This window comes from Gymnodraco acuticeps, unplaced genomic scaffold (genome assembly GCF_902827175.1).
Source record: "Gymnodraco acuticeps unplaced genomic scaffold, fGymAcu1.1, whole genome shotgun sequence".
Lineage (NCBI taxonomy): Eukaryota > Metazoa > Chordata > Actinopteri > Perciformes > Bathydraconidae > Gymnodraco > Gymnodraco acuticeps.
In genome coordinates, this window is record NW_022989747.1 from 94,737 (window position 1) to 114,892 (window position 20,156).

Sequence of the window (20,156 nt, forward strand, 5' to 3'; positions counted from 1 at the left end):
ACATGTATTGTGTTTATGTGATGACATTTGGAGATGTTTAAACTCAATGAGAAAATGCATTAGCATTCGCGCTAGCGTTAGCATACACGCTAGCGTTAGCCATACTAGCCTGTATACATGTCATTTGTTAGAGGCTTTTATCCAAAGCGACTTACATACATTCAGTACTGTGGATAGGGTTGCCAACTTCCAGAAATGGAGAAACGGGACACATGCATGTGTCCCCCGCGCGTGCGCGAAGATTTTCGGGTTTCTGGCGGATTTAGTTGCTTTTTTTTGTTACTTTATTTCGGTTTTAGGGTTAGGATTATGTTATTTAATTATTTTGGGGGAGCCAGCCCCCTAGGGTTCGAGGGGTCAAACCCCCCAAAACCCTCAAAATGCATAGCAAACTATGCATACCTATAACACAATACAAACACAATGATCTTACACTTGCATTAGGCTACTACATCACATTGTACATCAGCATGTTCAAATCGGATAGGTGGGCACTAGGGACATCTGGGCACCTCGATGTACAATTGGCTATTTTGTCCAAAATGTTAAAAAATTAATATTTGAAAAATGGTATTAAGTAATGCAAAGTATACATGTGAACATGCACGGTACATCATTATTAGACTTAATGTTATCCTTCAACCAACCATTTTCCCCGCATTTTCCCATCAATCAGCTGACTGACTCTCTCACACGCACGCACACAATCTCCACAGGAACAATTTGGGGTGAAGTGTCTTGCCCATGGACACAACGACATGCTGACTGCAGTGGGACTCGAACTTGCTACCCCCTGATTCTAAGTCCAGCACTCTGAGCCACAGCCGCCCATACATGCTTATTGCACAGCTAGCATTAGCTGTATTTACATTGTTTACACTTAGCGGTCCTATGTGTTAATCTGTGTATGTTACACTTGCATGTATGAGATCATTAAGTGCCTTGCCCTTGTAACCTCTTTTTTATAGTTTCACTCCGTTTGAATGTCAGTGGACTGCAAATAATTAAATAAAGGAGCATGGCTGCTCATTCCGTCTCTCAAAAGAGTTTGGCTGGCTGTTTAATCTATGTTCACACTGAGACAGTACAACACATAGAGAGAACAGTACACCTAGTGTGTAAGTACATGCAAGCAGGTCACACAGTATGATCACAAATAGATGTCACAAATCTGTTTTTATTAAAAAGTACAGGCTGCATTTGTGTTCTCAGCCTTGGAGAAACTTGACATGTTTTGGTATGTGTCTGAACCTCTCTTTAGTGGTTCATTCATTAAACAGATATTTCAACGTGTGCCTACTTTGTTCATGTGCTGTTGAGGTTAATTTCAGTAGTTGTGTGCTATAATGTATTTACAAAGTGTGAACAGGAGGCAACTTTAGAATAGGGAACCTGTTCAGGTCAATTAGAGTCAAACTACTAGCTTATTGGTTATGAACAAGACTTCACTTTAAAATAGCGAACATATTCTTAGATAGAAATACCTAATTAGAGTCAAACTACTAGCTTATTGGTTATGAACAAGACTTCACTTTAAAATAGGGAACATATTCTTAGATAGAAATACCTAATTAGAGTCAAACTACTAGCTTATTGGTTATGAACAAGACTTCACGTTCTTAGATAGAAATACCTAATTTTGAAGTATTTAGACACAATTAACACTTGTAGTTTCATGTATTCTAATTTCTTACATAAGAAGAGATCATATTTGTTAAGTGTTGTTATGGGAGGATTACTATTCTGTCATGTCTCGGAAGATTATTGTGTACGTTTATTCTTTAAATTAGTTTTGTCATGTCCCTTTGTCCTGTACCTTCTGTTTTATTTTGAAAAGTAATTCTCCCTCTCGTTTCAGGACTCCATGCTCCCCGCCCCTATGTGTCTCCTGCGTTTGTGATTGTTTACCCTGCCCTGATTGTTTCCACCTGTGCCCCTCACCTTGTGTATATATTGTTTTAGTCCCCACCTGTCCAGTGCCAGTTCGTTTCCTTCATGACTACATTCAAGCCTGCGCCATGTTCGAATTCCGTGTTCAAGCTCCTGATGATAGCAATTAGTTTTTCCTCGAAAGTGTGATTTTGTGTTTCCTGTTTTTGTTACTGTGTTAAGTCCAGTAAAGTCTTGAAACCTCCTGAGTCTGAGTTTGAATTCATGCCTCTGAGTTCACCCCTTGACATATTCTTGTGGTACCACTGCTTTATTAGGCCCATATTGAGCAGCGCATATTAAGACCAAAACTCATGTATAACAACTTCCTTACTTGCAATAGATAAGAACAAATTTGAGGGGTATTGAGGAAAAACTGTCAACTAATGGCCTATTACTTGTAGAATATGGTCATGTAGAATAAGGCATTAATAAGTGTTTTATAATGACTAATAAAGAGCCAATATACTGCTAATATGCATGTTAATTAACAACTAGTTGATGGTGAATTTGTGTACCTTAATATAAAGTGTTACCCTTATTTGTTATCCATAGTATTTTTGTCATTTCTCTGTGGTGTCGTGTATGCGGGGTCCTGGTTCCAGATTCACTCTGCGAGACCAGAAATGTTCTTTGGCTCACTGAGTTGCACCTGTCTTGTTTAAAGTGGACCTATCATGCTATATTTGAATAATATATTGTAGGGCCATACCTATATAAAACATGTCTGTGAAGTTTTTTTTTCAAAATACCAAACAGATCATCCATTTTAGCCATGCCTCATTTCGTTCTATTTGCTGTATTCCAGCCCTGTTTTTGCAAGGGCTGATCCTGTGGCAAATGAGCTGCAGCTGACCACGCCCCCCTGCAAAGGAGGGGGGCGAGGCACGAGCGTAATGTTACCATGCTGTTACCATGCTGTTACCATGCCACGCATCCTCTCATTCCCCTGATAGGTGGAGAGTTGCCCATATAGGCGGAGCTCCTTGTTTCTGACGTCAGAGAATGTTCAAATCTGTATCAGTCTGTATCAGATCCGTTGCAGCCCCGTTTTTAGAGATTTGGGTATGGAGGAAAAGAGAGAGGGTTGTGTTTTCTGACACTTGGTGAGTTCCCTGACACACCGGGGACACATATTCATGTATAAAAGGGGATCTATCATGCATGATAGATCCCCTTTTATGAAACAAAAAAAGTATATTTGAAACAGCACGGGATACAATCACATAGAAAGGTATTTTCAATGTGTCTAGAGCAGTTCCCAACCTGGGGGGCGCGCCCCTCTTGGAGGGGCGCCAAAGATCGCAGGGGGGGCGCCAGGCCTCAGATGATTTTCAAAAAAAATAAGCAATACATGATTGTCACTAAAAGCCTTGTCTCTACATTACAATAAAATATAAAAAATAATTGATTAATTAATTTTAATAAAAATTCAAGTTAGTATTAAAGGCATAAAAAGACAGAAATGTATAATTCTTTCTTTAATATAAATGTTTCTTCTGCCCGTAAAGTGTCCAAACCAGGCTTGTCTGGATAAGCGCATTTTTAAAACATAGTCATTGTCCATGCCGGTTTCAGTTGGATTATTCATCACAGTTGCTCCGATCAGATCGGTCTCCTCCATTTTGTAGATTATTTACGACTTTTGAATCCACATAAACACATCGGCAAAATCCGGCTTACTTTGAGCATGTGTTTTAAACAGTTTAATCCCTTTGTGAATTGTTTCCACTTGCGCCGTCCTTTAATTTCTTCATACAGCGGGAATCCAAATGAATGAATCCTGAGTCCAATAACTATCAAAGTCACTCCGATAGTGCTCCTTAATTACGCTTTCATCCTCCTTTAACAAAATACTTCACATTCTTTCCGTTTGTGACAGTAGTTGTAGCATTTTTGAGACTTTTATTCCAGAGCCAGAGGTGATCAGATTGTAATCCTGTATGTACGGTATATGTGAAACAGAATTTGGATCCTATAATAAAGTCTGGAAACACAGATGTTCTAATGGTTGCTGAATGCAACCCAGTAGATTCTAATCGCCAAAGACTAGTATTAACATTTGTATCATATTGTGCACGTGTCAATAAATGTTCATCCAGGCGGCTTGGTGGTTGTTGCAGGATACAGTTGATCAATAAATAGAAAAGGGATGTGACAGGGCTCTGCGTCATTTCCCACAGTAAAATCAAGTGTTAGATAGCGCTTTATCCAGTCTTTATGACCCCTCATTCATCCACTTGCCCAAGGACACATCGACATGTTGGGTGTTTCTCAATGTCGAGGACGCTTGCTCGTGTCTTCTCATGTCTTCCGAGTCACTTCCTTCAGAAGCTAGGCAAGAATCCTTCCTGGCATTCGGAAAACGAAGAGTGGAACAGGCTAGCAAGTGTGCAGGTGTGCATCATATGAGAGGCCCAGCCTTACATTTTCCGCCACAGATTTTGGGAAATTAGTCCGTGCGCAAAGCATTGTGGGGATTTTAAGACCTCAAAGAGTCTACACATGTGCAGCCTCGAAATGTCTCGCTACGAAGTACGCCGGGCTCGGTAGAATTCCAAGTATGCTGGACATTGGAACAGTCCTTCGGTGGCACTCGATGACGTAGTATGCTTGAAATAGTGGATCTGGGGCAGCCTTCCTCGACATTGAGAAACACCCGTTGTCTGCATTGGCTGGGAACGAAAGACGACCGCATTCCCTCGCAGCCACAGTCACTACACGTTTTAGCTATCATTTTCTGATGTAATCAATTCAATCAGTTGGTGTGTTTACATTGTCTCTCTACTTCATGTTCAGATATTTCATGGTCCAGTAATTTCTTCGTTAAACCAGTAGGAGGCACTTTACTCATTCGTTTGTGCCCAGTCAATTTCACAATTTCTTACCTGCTGAATAATCACATCTTTAATACAGTACTTAACATTCCCATACCTCACGCACACTCAGGTCAGACAGCTCCAATCTCCTGGCTGTTCCGCGGACAAAACTGGTCACCATGGGAAACCGTGCTTTCTCCTCCCTGGGTCCACATCTGTGGAATCAGCTTCCAGAGAACATACGGACCTCGGCATCACTCTCAGTTTTTAGGAAATGCCTCAAGACCCACCTGTTCCACACCGCATTTTACTGACTGTCCTTTACTTTATTTATTTATTTTATTTTAAACCTTTTATGCTCTTAACCTTTTATTTACATTTTTTATATTGCCATATTTTATCCAATATGCTCCTTTAGATATATGTTTACTTATTTTTCCTTATAGCTTTGTGAAGCACCTTGAGATGACGTTGTCTTTAAAGTGTGCTATATAAATCAAATGTATTATTATTATTATTACATGTAATACACATGTAAGACACTATAAATAAATCAGCTGTGTGTATTTAATATGAAATGCAGGCATGTAATTAAAGCACTCCGCTTGAAGGTTAATGAAAAACATTGCTTACTAGCTTTATTGCGTTTGTAAAGTCTAAACTGTGTACACCAGAGGGCCTTCCAAAGACTTTAAGGGGTTTCCAGCGAAAAAAATGATAAAACAAAATACAATATATCACACAAGACACGTGTAATCTCTAAAATAGAATAGCAAAATAATGTGAAAACAGTTAGAGATCCAGTCTAAGCAGAGTCCCTTAGAGGTAGGAAAGACACAAATATGAACTTAAATGCTACACCTGTCCACTAGAGACTCCCAGTGAGTTTGTGTCTGCTGTTGCCCCCTGATTTCCTCTTCTTCATCAGCTGCCTTCCAGCTCAGCTACTCCTCAATGGGCTCCCCAGCACATGAACATGAGTTTTCAGGAGGTGGGGGCTGCATGTTGCTTCAGGCATTGGATGCATAAGGAAACCTTAAACAGGACCTGGATAGTTAAAAGATGTGCTCTGAATCGTGAAAAATGTATTACAGGGTTCATACGGTCATTCAAAACCTGGAAAAGTCATGGAAATTCTAAATGCAAATTCCAGGCCCTGGAAAAGTTATGGAAAACAATATTTTTCCCAAAGTTTTGGAAAAGTTATGAAAATGTAACTAAAGTTGCATCAAAATCATTTATATTTTATCTAATCGCCGAAATAGTAATACTATAATGATAATAAATACTGTAAGTTATTTGTTTTAAAACATGTTTCATATGCAGACCTTATTTTCCTGTTCCATGTTATAATAAACCACACTGAAAAAAAAGGACATAGAGGTTCTTTGAATTTACACAAATAAAAACAGTAAATGCAACGGAATTAGTTCATGTTCTGTCTCTGAATGTGATTTAATTAAGCAGACTTCATTTATTACATTTATTTGTTAAATCTCTGTATTTAAATCGCTTTGACTGAACGTGATTTAATAGGCTACATGCACAATCACTTCCGCATTCTACTCATAGCGGCCGATTCATTTCCTGTTTGAAAATGACGACCTTCTACACCCGCTGCCTACAAGAGCTTCCGAAATTAAAAATGTCAGATGTTCATCGGATTTGCCGGACGACTAAAGCCCCAGCCAGCAAACTCGATAAAGGCTTCAAATTATATGCTGCGTCATATATACACAACTATGAAGGTAAGAAGGTAACCGGTACTAACCAGCTAGCTTATGCTCCGGGTTACGCTAACATTAGCTGTCAAAAGCTAGGTAACGCCAGAGCCCTATAGTATAACTACTATTATTATTATTATTATTATACTACTACTATAGTAGACTACTATAGGGCTCTGGGTAACGCTATGTACTGTTTCTGGTGTTAATTCTTTAAAACATTAGCCATTTTGCTAACAAATACTATCGTTTAATAGCCTTATAGCCTAGCCAAGGTTATCTTGTTGTTAGCCACACTGCATAATGGTATCAGCTTTTGTAAAGCAATGTTGCCATAGATGTGTTGACGTGAGTATAGATCTAACGCTGTTGCTCTGTTTTTCTTCATTCAGTGTCCAATAAAGACAGGCTGACAGGGCAGGTCAGCGTGAGAGCCTTGTGCTACAGGTCAATGCGGAAGAGCGAGACAGCACACAGTTTGAGTGTAGGCAGGCAGCATTGACACTGTTCCCCCCTGTTTATTGAGTTTCAGTTCAGTTAAACATTAGTTTACCTTAAGGGAATCTCAACAGTGTCCTACTTCTCCCTGCTTTATCACAGCTGATTGGTCAGATATTATTACATTGATTATGGATGTGTAAGTTTGGGGGTTCAAATATATAGTAAAAACTGCTTTAATACAATTTTCAAGGCATCTTAGTTTCCAAAGAAAGTTCATTGTGGTATTGTAGGGTAAGAGGGTAACACTAAGCATTCAGGAATACATGCTTCTTCTAGGATAATGGGTCAGTAAAAATAACCAATAATTCTACTCATAATAACCTCCTGGCTCATAGTAACAAGTGAGGTTACTAATCACTAGTATTTCTTCTCTCTTTTTTAGATAACGCTTCGTGATTCATCACCAGTGGTGCTCACGCACAACCAGTGCTCCTGTGTTGCAGGAACTGTTTTGTGCAATCACACAGTAGCATTGCTGTTCCAAACAGCACACTACACTGAACTGAACATGCCAGTTGTGCCACCTGTGCATAGCTGTACTGAATCGGAACAGCAATGGCACAAGCCGCGAACAATGGTAATTTCAATGAGGTTCAAATACTTGTAATCTTTCACAGAGTTTTTGTTTTAAAGTGACTCAACGAACAGTAATTGTCTTTTCCTTAAGGGTGTGAAGCCAGGGCCCATCAACTCCATGGTCTTCACCAAGCCTGTACCAAATAGGATGGTGCAGACTGGAGTAAGGTCATTTTAGCTGGAAAATTGTGTTTCCTGTGTTTTTAAAATTCATAATTCTGGTGCTGTATTCCTAACCTTTATTGTCACATTAATGTGCTATATTGTCTTTGCCAATCTTTGTAGGAGTGGATTCTACAGAGGCATGGTGGGGCCATTACCAGATCCCTGCCTGTTCAGAGTTACGGAGGCATACTCAGCATTCAGCATTGAAGACAGGCCGCTTGTGACCACAATGAACATGAGACCTGACAAGCCCCTTGTGGAAAGTGCCTTCGGGATTGTGCAGGAGGGCAGTGTTCTGTCCTATCAGATGCCTGCTTTGACGTCTCGGTACACCACACTTCACACTGACACACCACCAACACCCCACTTGCCCATAGAGGGGTATGTGATCTTGCCATGTGATTTACCGCTGGTGTGCTCAGAAGAGGAGCAACTACATATGAACAGCTTGTCTGTTGATTTGGAAATGTCTCACAAAATTGAGGAGGCTACCCGTGAGCAAAGCTCTAGCTCAGAGTGGCATCTGCTCCGCAAACCCAGGGTTACTGCCTCTAGGTTTAGAGAGATTTGTCACGTCAGAGGTGAGAGCTCTGCTAACTCTCTTGCAGAGCGAATACTCAAAGGTACAAGGCAGACTGCAGAAATGAGGAGAGGTGCCGAGATGGAGCCCACAGTAGCAGCTGAATACAGTAGACTGGCAAACGTGAACTACTCCCCTTGTGGCCTTGTCATTCACCCCTCTACGCCCTGGCTTGGTGCCTCCCCTGATGGAGTTGTTTTTGACCCAACAGAATATCCCCATAATCCCAAATTATGTCGACTGCAAATATGTGCAGATGGAATGTGGCTCCCCTAAGCTCAAGAAAAGCCATGCCTACAAGTACAGGGTCAACTTCTTGTATCTGGGATGCAGTGGTGTGATTTTGTAGTGTGGGCACAAGAGGACTACCTGGTGCAAAGAATATACACAGATCCAGAAGTGCAAAGAGCAATCAGAGAAAAAGTAGACTTTTTTTTTTTTTTACACATACATGCCGAAGTACCTGTCATTAAAAACGTAGTGGGCACTGTAGCCATTGTTAACTCTGTAAGCAGTTAGCTGCTAGACCCTGGCTCAGCCGTCATTGTTTTTAGGAGGCAATCCCTCAATCATGTGTTCTGAATGACAACAAAATGTGATTTCAATCTTTTGTTTTTGATATATATTGTTTGTCACATTTCATATATGTAAATAAATATACAATTGTATTTAAAAAGACAATAAAGTGAAGTGATTTGTGTAATGAATAGTAAATCATTGCATTTGTAAGAAATCATCAACGCATTGTAATTTGCTATTTACCATTTATTCAAACAAAACACTAGCGTGTGTCAGGCAACACGGGATTACGGTGTGCTCACCCAGCTTAATCACAGCTACCTGCACAGGTGTCATCAGCTTGTCTTATTTCACCCATTTCTTGACCAGTGCTTTGTTCTGATAGTTTGACAGCATACATGCTACTGCAAACAGTTGGTTGATGTTGTAGGCATGGGACAGGAGGATGACACCATCAAAAAGTTTGTTCTCTTTTATCCTCCTAATGACACGCTCCACATGAACCCTCAGTCTGGCAATGGCCTGTGTCTCCCTCACCTGATAGGCTGGCATTTGCTTCTGCTTTGACAGAAAAGGTGGGCAGTACACCTTGCATTTGCAGCAATCGCTGATCAGGAAGCCCTTATCTACCATCACTGCCATGTTTTCAGTCAACAACGCAGCTATTCCAGATTGTTTGAAAATCTCCTTGTCGCTGACAGAACCACCATACAGACTGGAAACAAATGTCACTGCGCCATGTGGGGCTATGCCAACCAGGGCTTTCATGGTGCAGTGAGATTTGTATGTAGAATACATTTCACTTTGGAGGAGGAGTGAGGATGGTGTTTGACACCTCAGCTCTGTGCAATCCAGGATCACCTGTGTGTCTGGGAAATCTTTGAATGCCTCTGGGAGGTGGGCTTGAACTTCTGCAGGTGTAAGCCAGATGCACTGTGACCCCAATAAAGTTGTAAGAAAACTCATCCATGTTGCAATGATGCGGCTCACAGTGGACTGGTGTACGTTGAAGCGGTTTGCAAGGTCCCTCTCTTTCAAACCCACCGACAGGAAGCAGAGAAAAAGGAAGAACTCGTCAATTGGCTGAAGCAGCTGTCTCTGGAAGATAAACAAAAAAAGGGTACTATATTAATGTCATGAGTGTAGCACACCATGGGAAAAACATGAAGTTGTTTTAGTTCTCTGATGTATTCAAAAAGGATTGAGTACTATAGCCTTTTAGCCTACACGAAAGCAATGAAATGTTGGAGAAACATTTTCTGTTTAGATTGTGTGTTAAAAGAAACGTAGCCTACCGTTGATGGACGTGCGTGTGTAACCACTTCTTCATTCCTCTTGGCAGCTGATATCGCTCTTGTAACACGAACCATTTTATAAATGGAAGGCTCAATCAAAAACCAGAAGGCCATCAGGTGGTTATCGCTCGGGAATCTGTACACAAAAGACACATGTCAGTCATTCATTGACTCGTTAACTGTAACACATGGGCTAATGCTTTCCTCTTGTTTGCTATAATACATTACAATTCAAATAGACTGATTAAGAAGGCACTTGGTGCAGGTATAGTAATATACAGCAGTAACATGTAACAACTACATTAAAGCAGCAGTAATAATAATCTAAAACATACAGGGAACATTTTACACAGAATGACTACTTTTACTCTTCATTCTTAAGTGTGCAACTGGGGGAAACGCAGTGGATATTGACATGTACTTTTACTTTGGTAAGGTTTTGAAGATTTCCACTTGTAGTAAAGTATTATCAGTATGTTGTTAGTATTAGTATGTTTTACTCCACCACATTTAGTTAACCTTCATAGTTTCTAGTTACTTATGAAAACACATGATTTATGATTCTACATGTTCAGTTCAGGAGTATTTTCAAACCATAGTATTTGTACTTATACTTCAGTTAAGTTGAGTAGCCTACTTATTCCAACACTGCATTCAAATAGTCAGCAGTCAAACGGCAGGTAAACAGGATTCTTTATAAGCTAACCCATCTCAAAAACTTGGATAGAATTTAGCCAAAACATTACCTGGTATAGAATCGGATGTTGTCGTCGGAGCCAGCAAACCGCTGTAAGCAAAACTCTCGCTGGACTCTTAACTCCTGCAGTTGCTTCTGCAGATCCTCCAATGTTTTGGAGTTGTCTTCTGTAGCTTGAGAGGACATGTCCAGTGAAGCTGGTTCAGGGGTTGAGCAGTAATCATGGTCACGGACATCGATGTGCTCTTCCTGCTCCTCCCGAGAGACTGGTTCAGTGGGCCGCTCCCTTCTCTCCCAAACACTAGCCCGCGGTGTTTGAGCAGTGAAGTGATTCCACTCAAACAGAGTTGGGACAGCACCTTTCACAAGCCTCCTACGGCCATCAAGGGTTTTTGGCTCTATTAGTTGATCCGTAGCGAAGTGACGACTGCAGACCTTGGAGTGAGAGGAGATTGTAAAGTTATCGCGTCGTATTTTAACCAGCCACTGTCTTCGCAGCTCGAGTTCGGTCGGAAAGCCATGGAAACTTAGGACGCCGTTGAATTTAGCTGACGCCGTACAAAGTGGGACACAGCAGTGCTCGGAGTAGTTCTTTACTTGTCTTTGCAAATGCTCCGTTTTGAAAATCTTCCGTCGACTCATATTTAAACCACAGATTTAAACAGTAAAACATTTGTGGACGCTCAGCTACGCAGACCAGAAGCAACCCGGAAGCGTCCGAGCAGTATAACGGCTAAGGCGGAAGTACGTCTCAGACCCTAGTGCATGTAGCCTATAGCTTGGTTTCAGTCACGTGACTTCTATGACGCGCGAAATTCAAGTGGAGGTCAGGAAGTGAAAACGCAATCATTCATCAACGCAGGAATCATGGAGGACACCGACTATGTCAAACAATTAAATGAACCTGCACGCCGCAGATATCGGGAAAAAATCACAGCACACATCGGATACGATCCATATCAGCTGAAAAAAAAACGACTTTTCTCGTGATTTATCCGATTTGCCCGCTGTTGAGGCGATGGATATCACCAGCTACCTCGTCCTTCATACCTCCTACTACACGGCTAGCCAGATGAAAGCGTATAAAAGCCTGGAAGCTTTCAATTACTTCGTGTGTGGATGGGTGAATGACCTCGGCACCAAAGAGGCATTAAACAAATGTCGCCTTGTTTTTGCCCGGGTGAGTGTTAACTACCTATACCTTCTTACCTCTAAGTAGCATTATTAGGAGACATCTAGCTAGCTAACTTTAGCTACATGGACTCATGTAAGGCAGTGTTACGGCTGTCGCCTTGCCTTCAGCATTAACTGGCCTGTGAGTGTGTTGTGTGTGTATATATGTGTATGTTTGTTATGTGTATGTGTTTAGCTTAGGATATATTGTGTTTTGTGTGTATATATGTGTATGTTTGTTATGTGTTTAGCTTAGGATATATTGTGTTTTGTGTGTATAGACAGCTCAGAGCCTTTGAACAGCCTGCACGTTGTTTATATCACTCTATGTTGAGGTTAATATTAAAAACAACCTCTTTACCAAGACCATCTGGTTATGTGTTGCTTGTGATGTTGTTAAATGTATGTTACCAACTCGCAAGTTGTGAACTGGAGCTTCAATTGTGTAGGTCAACCATTCCCAGAGGTCTGGAGAAACACCATTAAAAACGTGGATTGTAGCTAAAGAAGATGGAGAGGTTGTTACAGCACACTGTAACTGTATGGCTGGGTAAGTCATAAAATACATATCCCAACCCAAAGCATATTTGACACAACACTTAAGCTCAGACAAAATAATGCCTGCTATAATATTCATGTTATACCATTACTAGCTTTTACGATCAATCTAGTTATTCTAGTATGTCTCTGTCTATACAGTTTGTCAGAATCCTGCTCACATGTTGGAGCAGTTCTGTTTGCAATCGAAGCAGGTGTGAAGATGAGAGAGACTGCATCCTGCACCACTGAGAAGTGCAAGTGGCTAATGCCATCACATGTCAAAAAGGTATTCAGACCCCAGTGGTGAGTCAGCTGTTCATGCCGTCCTTGCCTGTCTCATTGTTACACTGCACCTACATGTATGTTCACATACATGTTGGTCTGTCTCTCACATGTGCAGATTCCTGCTGCTCCAGTTGCGATGATAGACTTTTCATCCGCAAAATCCAAAAAGCAAAAACTGGATGATGCCATTGCTGGAAGGACAGGTGAGAAGCACACATTTCAGCGTCCCACAGTCCAGGGTTCAAAATTGGAGCGAGGATCAGAGAGGTATATGCAGTTTTTCAAGACTTTGAGCAGAAATTCCCCAAGAAGTGCTGCACTGATGTCCAGGGAACCATATTACAGAGAATTTGTCCCTAAATCTGTGAGCAAGCTACCTAAACCACTACCTCAGTATAGGACACCAGAGATGCTACAGCTATCCCCAACAGAGTTGCAGAATGCATGCCAGGACTTCAGACAGGAAGAGCTGACACAGCCACAGGTCCAGGCAGTAGAGGAGGAGACCAGAAACCAGAGCTTATCAGCAATATGGTTTAGCCAAAGAGCAGGAAGGATCACAGCCTCAAGACTGAAGCAGGTTCTACAGACTAGTCTTGCACAGCCATCAAAGTCCTTGATCAAGTCCATATGCTACCCAGAGGCATACAAGTTCTCTACAGCTGCAACAAGGTATTTATTAGGGATTAGGGAGCCAATCAGAAAAGCAAACTGTATACAGTTTTTCTCAGACGCGGAGGGATACCGACTTGTTGTGAAAAGTAACTTACAATTCTACCCGTGGTATACGCTGATTAGATCACGTATATCAGTAAGTTACAGTACAAGTAACTTATAACTAAATTCATTATCATTACAAAACAAAATATTCAATGCATAAAAATACTGTGTGTGTGTGTGTGTGTGTGTGTGTGTGTGTGTGTGTGTGTGTGTGTGTGTGTGTGTGGTGTGTGTGTGTGTGTGTGTGTGTGTGTGTGTGTGTGTGTGTGTGTGTGTGTGTGCCCGAAAGCAGTATGAAGGAGTACAAAGTCTGCACCACCAGGGTTTCAGCTGTAAAGACAGCGGGCTTTGGCTGAACCCTCAATGGCCATACATGGGAGCGTCGCCAGACGGATGTGTCACGTGCACCTGCCATGGAACTGGTATCTGTGAGATAAAGGTAAGTTATTTGTTCAGTATTGTGCTACAGTAAAGCGGGTAAGTATAGGATTGTGACGTGATCCTGAGTCTGGGGATCCTCTCCCAATACATTTTGAGCTGCAGACACTTATTTACAGTACAATATATTACTTTTCTTTTCATTGAACTTTTAGTGCCCACACAGCAAACATGAGGAGGCCAATCTTCGCCTGTGTGCTGGAGAACAGGGCTTCTGTCTCGTCAACGATGGAGGCACTGTGAAGCTGGACAGGAGACATGCCTACTACCATCAAATACAGGCTCAGCTCCACCTCGTTGATGTTGACTACTGCGACTTTGTTGTCTGGACTAAAAATGACCTATTTGTAGAGAGAATTGTGCGTGATGTGGACCTGTGGGACAACATCATTCCCAGAGTTGAGCGTTTCTTCAGACTATGTGTTCTCCCTGAAGTGTTGGGACAGCAACTTACAAGGGGAAAGGTAAAAGTCATAAAGAGTTGGTGTGCTCATTTTTTTCCACAAGAACATGTTAGTGCATAACTATCAGGTGACTAAAAGCCTCCTCTCCCTGTCTGCTGTTCCATTTTTCAGTTTCAGTTGCAAGATGATCAGGAGGGAGAGAAGGCGTGATTACCAGCACCTGTGGTCTGTCCTGGTCCCGGAAGTTGTGGTTCTCTCCTTGTTGCATTATTATTACGTGCCGTAGTGGGTGCTGGTGTTTGGGTGTGTGTGGGTGTCTTTTTCTCTCTCCCTCTGATCTCCCCAGGTGCTCCCAATCTCCAATCAGCGCCTCCATATAGGACATGAGGAAGGTTGCAGTCGCTCTCCCCTTATCTTAAGCTTTGTTTGACAAGTTGGCTGGTGAGCCCTTTTTCGTTGTGTTAATTAAAAGACCACTTTATGGCGTCAGAGATCAGTTTCCTCTCCGCCGGTTATGTTGTGTGTCGCTACTTCCCTTTGTACCCCTATATTTACAAGGGAACGTAACATTTGCACAGTGGCAGCTCTTTAACCTGCATTACAGCACCTTCATATTCACTGACCACACTCACTAGAGGAAGTAGGGCTGTGTGATATATTGCTATTGTAAAAAAGATGTTTACTGAAAAGATTAAATGATACTAAGACTGAATAATACATGGTTTCTTATTTACATTTACAATAACCCTCAATGGCCATACATGGGAGCGTCACCAGACCAATTGTCATCTCTAGAATATTGTTGAATGAATTAAGCCTGAATGTAGATGAAAGTTGTATATTGAGTAGGGCTACACAATTTAACACAAAAAGATGTTTACTGAAAAGACTTGAACACAAGATGTTTGAACACAAACATATGTTTACTGAAAAGATGAAATGATACTGAATAATACATGGTTTCTTATTTACAAGACTACAGCTCCATGACTTTACTCCAATGGGACGACAGACACTGACAGATTAGACAAGGCACAGCAAATAACCCCAATCTTGTCAATTAATGCTAGTGCCTCACCTGGTTTTGTTAGCATGGGCTCTATGGGCACAGCTCTGCTTTGCAGAATCTGATATTTTCTTCTGACTAATCCTATGACTCTTTCAACATGAATACGCACATTAGCTATTTTTCTTGTCTCTTCTACCTCGTATGCTGACAGCTGACTTTTCCCCCTGGTGAATGCAGGCATCTTTAGTGAAGCACAGTAAAATCCCACACTATCGGCAATATCGAACCCACGGTCTGCTAGGACAATATCTCCAGGTAACAGGTTTAGGAGCCCACTCTGTATTGTGATCTGTTTATCACTAACTCTTCCTCCCCAGGCACAAGATATGTAGGTAACATAGCCTTGGGGAGCAACACCAATCAGAAATGTAACAGTATGGTGATGCTTGTAGTTGGACCATGTTTGTGCTCTAGCTAGTAAATTAGAGGGCCTCTCAATAAAAACTTCAAAACAGTCAACAATCACAGCAACTCTACATCCAAATGCCTGTCTGAATCCCATTGGCATTGTAGCTTGAAGTACATGTCGCTCTGGCCACTCAATTATAAATTCTGTACTCTCGTGAAGTATGTCAATTAACTTATGCCAAATTCTAGAAGCAGTGGAGAGAGAGATGTTGAACCTGAAAGCCAAATCTTTCAGAGGGAGATTTAGTCTCAGCCTCAGCAAAACTAAAATGAACTGTTCAAAGGTGATGTAGGGCTCGCACAGTTGAAAAACCTGAAGTAAAACTAAGAAGTTGGGGAGCCCGGTGTAAAACTTTGTTTTCTCTTCGTTGTTCTCAAAGGACTCCTGGTTGAACTTTGTGTCCAGTGCCTTTGTCCGAAGATCTCCCAGCTCTGTTGTGTTCTGTCTCAGAACATCCTCCATCCTCTCGATGTCCTCCATCGTTAAATCAGTCTGGCATCCTGCATCTGCATTCAATATAGCAGTAGCAAGCATAATTAGTTATTTAAAATAGTCAAATATGAATGTGAATTTTTGTGAAGTTATCTTTTTGACAACCTTTTTACAGACATGCAAGTTCTCTGTTCCAATTATTGCAGATTCTCAAATTAGTGCTCTATTTTCTAAACCTAATTCAAAGTTTGCATTGATTTTCTGACAATCACATTTGTAATATTTAATAATAATGCTGGTGGTTAATTGACCTTGTTGGTCATTTAATATCCCACTGGTGTCCTCTGGTTGTGGGCTGTCAGACGCGGGCTGCGTCGGTTCTGGGCTCTCGGTTGTCTGCAGGAGATCCAACAAAGCCTCTGCACATTCTGATTCTCTTTGTCGGTCTTCCTTGAGCTCCATCCTCTGCTCTCGTCGAAGAGATGCCTCTGATCTGGGCTTACTTGTTGTGTGGTAACCGAGGCTAACAGTGGGAGCCCAGTCTACCGACTCAACGTCACCCAAAGCGCTAGGGCACCCTAAAAAGTCCCAACAAAGTCCATATTAGACTACAGGTAACTTAAACATGATCAGTATTACTAAGTAAATACGCATTTAACCACAACCCAATAATACCTAAACAAAGCCACAAAAACCAAGTTAGCTAATACCTCTGATGAAGTGGTCGCTGCAGACCCGTGCATTAGACCAGCGGTCCCCAACCTTTTTTGCGCCACGGACCGTTTTAATGTCAGACAATATTTTCACGGACCGGCCTTTAAGGTGTGGCGGATACATAGCCTACACAAAATAAAATGATACAACCGGCATAAAAACTGGTATTTTCATAAATATAATATTAACGTGAATCCACTGTGTACTCGTATTCAACTTTATTATCAGCGACCTCGGAACATCGCACCAACAACATAACATGAGTAACATCCTCTCTGCCCCCTAACACTCTCTGGTCGCTATGGTAACGTTTAAACATGCCTTCAAAATAAGATACAACACAAAAACAAATATAAAGTGCATGAAAAATACAACTCACCATAACGCTAAATCAGTGGGAGCCCTGAGCTTGTTTCTCTGCAACGAGACGGTCCCATCTGGCGGTAATGGGAGACAATGACACCCGAAGTGTGTTGCTTATGTCCAGTCTACTCCGTAATTTTGTTTTGGTTGCTGTCACTGCAGAAAATCCCGCTTCACACAAATAGGATGTCGGAAATGGCAACAGGGTTTTCAGTGCTGTTGTGGCGATCTCAGGGTATTCTGCCGTGACTTTAATCCAGAACACCGGCAGAGTTGTTGTCTCGAACATACTTTTAAGGCCGCCGTCATTTGCGATCTCCAGCAGTTGATCTTCTTCTTGCATAGACATGCTTGATTCACCTGGTTTGTTGACAAATGGGTCGCGGATCCATTCCTTGGCAGTTCGTGGGTCTTTTGTGGTTGGGAAGTAGCGCTCGAACTCTTTTAAAAGCAAAGACAGGTGATCATGCACCATCTGGGAGAATGAAAGCTCGGGCTCAGTCTCTTCCAAAATCCCCGCGAATGTTTGAAACATGTCAAATATACCTCTGTTCACGCGCCGTCCCCACAAATCCAGTTTGGCTTTAAATGCAGCTACTTTATCTGCCAACTTGAAGACAGTTGTCATTTTCCCCTGAAGTGACAGATTGAGTTCATTGAGCAGGTTGAATATGTCGCACAAGTAAGCGAGTTTTGCGACCCATTCCTTGTCACTGAAATGTGCTGCCAGCGGTGACTTCTTTTCTGAGAGAAATCTCTGCAGCGGCTCTCGTAATTCAAACACTGGCCAGCGATCTCCCTCGGGATAACCATCTTATTTCTGTGTATAAGAGAAGGCGTCTGTGCTCCGCGTCCATCTCCTCACAAAGCTGCTCGAACAGGCGCGAGTTAAGGGCGTGTGCTTTGATGTGGTTAATAACTTTAACGACATCATTCAATACGCTGTTAAGTTCCGGTGGCATTTTTCGGCTAGCCAGCATTTCCCTGTGAATGACACAATGCGTAGACTCACATTCAGGTGCGACCTCCTTAATCCTAGTAGTTAAACCAGACAGCCGTCCGGTCATGGCAGCAGCTCCGTCTGTGCATATGCCGACACAAAAGGACCATTTCAGTTTTCCTGATATATAATCATCCAGCGACTTGAATAGTTCTGCGGCTGTGGTTTTGGTTGGCAACGATAGAGCACATAACATATCCTCATGCACATCCTCCTGATAAAGATATCGCACATAAACAAGTAGTATTGCCTTGTTGTCAATATCTGTAGACTCGTCAACCTGGAGTGCGTACCACGGTGATGTATTAATCCTCTCCAACAATTGTGTCTCAATGTCCTCTGCTATTTTCTCAATGCGCCGAGTGACGGTGCTAGCCGAAAGAGGCACCTGTGCTATCTTTTTAACCGCAGCCTCTCCTAGAAGTTCACGGCAAATGTCTTTAGTGGCGGGCAGGATCAATTCTTCACCAATGGTGAATGGCTTCTTAGCCTTAGCAATACGGTTAGCCACCAAGTATGATGCTCTCAGTACACTCGCATTTGTTGATGTGGCGGCCCTCAGGAATTGCTTCTGTCCTTCTTGTTCATGCTTTTTTCTTTCAAAATACTCCGAAGGCTTGTCTTTTAATGCAGGGTGCTTGGTCTCCAAGTGGCGAAGCAGTTTTGAAGGCTTCATTGCCTCATTAGAGAGCCGGTTGCCGCATATTATGCAGAGCGGGCTTGGTGCGCGGGCATCACCTGTCGCGATAAATCCATATTTTAAGTAGGACTCCTGGTATTGTCTGTTAAATGCAGCTTTTTTTTTCTTGGAAGTCGTAGGCTCTTCTTCTGTCTCCTCACTGGGCCTTTTTCCCTTCGCAAAGAAACTTTCCAAAGATGTTTGTTTTTTACTCATTTTGCTAGTTTGTGGGTTTCCTTTTAGCGGCAACGGATTAGCGGCATAGACGGATGTAACAGAGGGAATCCGGTCAGTTTTCAAAATAAAACATTGTTCAAACTCAGATAATAAATAAAACGGAAATAATGTAAGTTATTTATTTTTTCTCTGCGGCCCGGTACCAAATGACCCACGGACCGGTACCGGTCCGCGGCCCGGGGTTTGGGGACCCCTGCATTAGACGACTCTGCTCCTCCCGACCGCAGATGTAGGTTTGAAAGCCATTTTTTCCGGCGTTCTTCGGTTAGCTTCTTAAATTGCTCAGCTTTATGGACGACAACCTTCGGCACTCGGTAAAACCTCTTGTTTTTCTCTCGGCCGGATCGATTGGAACAACCGTAAACTACACAACACACCGGCATTTTCACAATGGTAACAGCAGCTAGATCCTCTGTAGAAAATTACTTCCTGACCTCCAATGGAATTTCGCGCCAAAGGAACGCAACGGTGTGACGTCACGTGAAACCAAGCTATTGAAACATTGTAATCAATGTAATCGAATGGGGTTAGAACCGGAATTGAAGTATATTCAAGTGGCGTCCGGAGCTGTGATTGGTCCTCAGGAACTGCCGAAAAAAAGTACAGAAGAAGAGGTGTCGACAACCGCGAAAAGTAACAGTTGGTTACACAAAGCCAACCTCTGTGAGAGTCTCCAAAAGTAAGTTATTTAAATGAAATGTTTCTGCTCAATAAATGTTTGTACCCCTTTCCAATATAGTGCTGTGTTCGTTCGGTATCTTACAATTACGGGGACGTGTGTATGTACATGACACGATGTATTGCTAATGTTAGCTATCAAGCTAGCGCTGACATTAGGTCAGCGCACGTGTGGCTGTGTTAGTGTGCTCGCGCGTATATGTGAGTCGG

General features: G+C 42.1%; 4 protein-coding genes across 13 annotated transcripts; 2 read left to right on the top strand and 2 right to left on the bottom strand.

Moving 5' to 3' along the window:
- The first annotated feature begins 6,306 nt into the window (after window positions 1-6,306).
- Window positions 6,307-8,643, top strand: LOC117546684. Its single transcript, XM_034217044.1, has 5 exons — window positions 6,307-6,496; window positions 7,356-7,550; window positions 7,641-7,717; window positions 7,835-8,387; window positions 8,506-8,643. Exons 1-5 carry the CDS (start codon window positions 6,401-6,403, stop codon window positions 8,641-8,643), a joined length of 1,059 nt encoding a protein of 352 aa, XP_034072935.1. The 5' UTR covers window positions 6,307-6,400.
- A 398-nt stretch (window positions 8,644-9,041) lies between these two features.
- On the bottom strand, window positions 9,042-11,574 carry LOC117543677. The gene is made up of 3 exons (XM_034212161.1): window positions 10,855-11,574; window positions 10,109-10,244; window positions 9,042-9,911 (listed from the first exon to the last, which is right to left on the bottom strand). Exons 1-3 carry the CDS (start codon window positions 11,445-11,447, stop codon window positions 9,159-9,161), a joined length of 1,482 nt encoding a protein of 493 aa, XP_034068052.1. The 5' UTR covers window positions 11,448-11,574; the 3' UTR covers window positions 9,042-9,158.
- Window positions 11,564-15,080, top strand: LOC117543736. 8 transcript variants are annotated; one of them, XM_034212848.1, is made up of 7 exons: window positions 11,564-11,985; window positions 12,428-12,528; window positions 12,678-12,804; window positions 12,919-13,006; window positions 13,846-13,962; window positions 14,117-14,425; window positions 14,537-15,077. In XM_034212848.1, the coding sequence occupies exons 4-7, from the start codon at window positions 12,983-12,985 to the stop codon at window positions 14,573-14,575; spliced, it is 489 nt and encodes a 162-aa protein (XP_034068739.1). In that variant the 5' UTR covers window positions 11,564-11,985; window positions 12,428-12,528; window positions 12,678-12,804; window positions 12,919-12,982; the 3' UTR covers window positions 14,576-15,077. The 8 variants fall into 8 exon arrangements, with proteins under 8 accessions (XP_034068739.1, XP_034068580.1, XP_034068671.1 ...); XM_034212442.1 differs by having other exon boundaries at window positions 11,615-11,985; window positions 12,678-12,821; window positions 13,813-13,962; window positions 14,537-15,080; XM_034212610.1 differs by having other exon boundaries at window positions 11,615-11,985; window positions 12,678-12,821; window positions 13,816-13,962; window positions 14,537-15,080.
- A 228-nt stretch (window positions 15,081-15,308) lies between these two features.
- On the bottom strand, window positions 15,309-19,756 carry LOC117546303. 3 transcript variants are annotated; one of them, XM_034216523.1, is made up of 4 exons: window positions 19,473-19,756; window positions 16,986-17,023; window positions 16,587-16,853; window positions 15,309-16,349 (listed from the first exon to the last, which is right to left on the bottom strand). In XM_034216523.1, exons 1-4 carry the CDS (start codon window positions 19,649-19,651, stop codon window positions 15,358-15,360), a joined length of 1,476 nt encoding a protein of 491 aa, XP_034072414.1. In that variant the 5' UTR covers window positions 19,652-19,756; the 3' UTR covers window positions 15,309-15,357. The 3 variants fall into 3 exon arrangements, with proteins under 3 accessions (XP_034072414.1, XP_034072475.1, XP_034072550.1); XM_034216584.1 differs by lacking the exon at window positions 16,587-16,853; XM_034216659.1 differs by lacking the exon at window positions 19,473-19,756 and having other exon boundaries at window positions 16,587-17,017.
- Between the last annotated feature and the right edge of the window lie 400 nt (window positions 19,757-20,156).

Excerpts from the sequence above, each read along its gene's own strand:
- LOC117546684 (XM_034217044.1), top strand. The coding sequence starts at position 6,401 with ATGTTCATCGGATTTGCCGGACGACTAAAGCCCCAGCCAGCAAACTCG. Across the intron at positions 6,497-7,355 it reads ATATATACACAACTATGAAG|ATAACGCTTCGTGATTCATC; the intron begins GTAAGAAGGTAA and ends TCTCTTTTTTAG. Across the intron at positions 7,718-7,834 it reads ATGGTGCAGACTGGAGTAAG|GAGTGGATTCTACAGAGGCA; the intron begins GTCATTTTAGCT and ends CAATCTTTGTAG.
- LOC117543677 (XM_034212161.1), bottom strand. The coding sequence starts at position 11,447 with ATGAGTCGACGGAAGATTTTCAAAACGGAGCATTTGCAAAGACAAGTA. Across the intron at positions 10,245-10,854 it reads AACATCCGATTCTATACCAG|ATTCCCGAGCGATAACCACC; the intron begins GTAATGTTTTGG and ends TTTTGTGTACAG. Across the intron at positions 9,912-10,108 it reads CACACGCACGTCCATCAACG|AGACAGCTGCTTCAGCCAAT; the intron begins GTAGGCTACGTT and ends TTTATCTTCCAG.
- LOC117543736 (XM_034212289.1), top strand. The coding sequence starts at position 11,824 with ATGGATATCACCAGCTACCTCGTCCTTCATACCTCCTACTACACGGCT. Across the intron at positions 12,529-12,677 it reads CACTGTAACTGTATGGCTGG|TTTGTCAGAATCCTGCTCAC; the intron begins GTAAGTCATAAA and ends CTGTCTATACAG. Across the intron at positions 12,805-12,918 it reads TGCCATCACATGTCAAAAAG|ATTCCTGCTGCTCCAGTTGC; the intron begins GTATTCAGACCC and ends TCACATGTGCAG.
- LOC117546303 (XM_034216523.1), bottom strand. The coding sequence starts at position 19,651 with ATGCCGGTGTGTTGTGTAGTTTACGGTTGTTCCAATCGATCCGGCCGA. Across the intron at positions 17,024-19,472 it reads CGGTCGGGAGGAGCAGAGTC|GTCTAATGCACGGGTCTGCA; the intron begins GTCTAATGCAGG and ends TGGGGACCGCTG. Across the intron at positions 16,350-16,586 it reads GATATTAAATGACCAACAAG|ATGCAGGATGCCAGACTGAT; the intron begins GTCAATTAACCA and ends TATTGAATGCAG.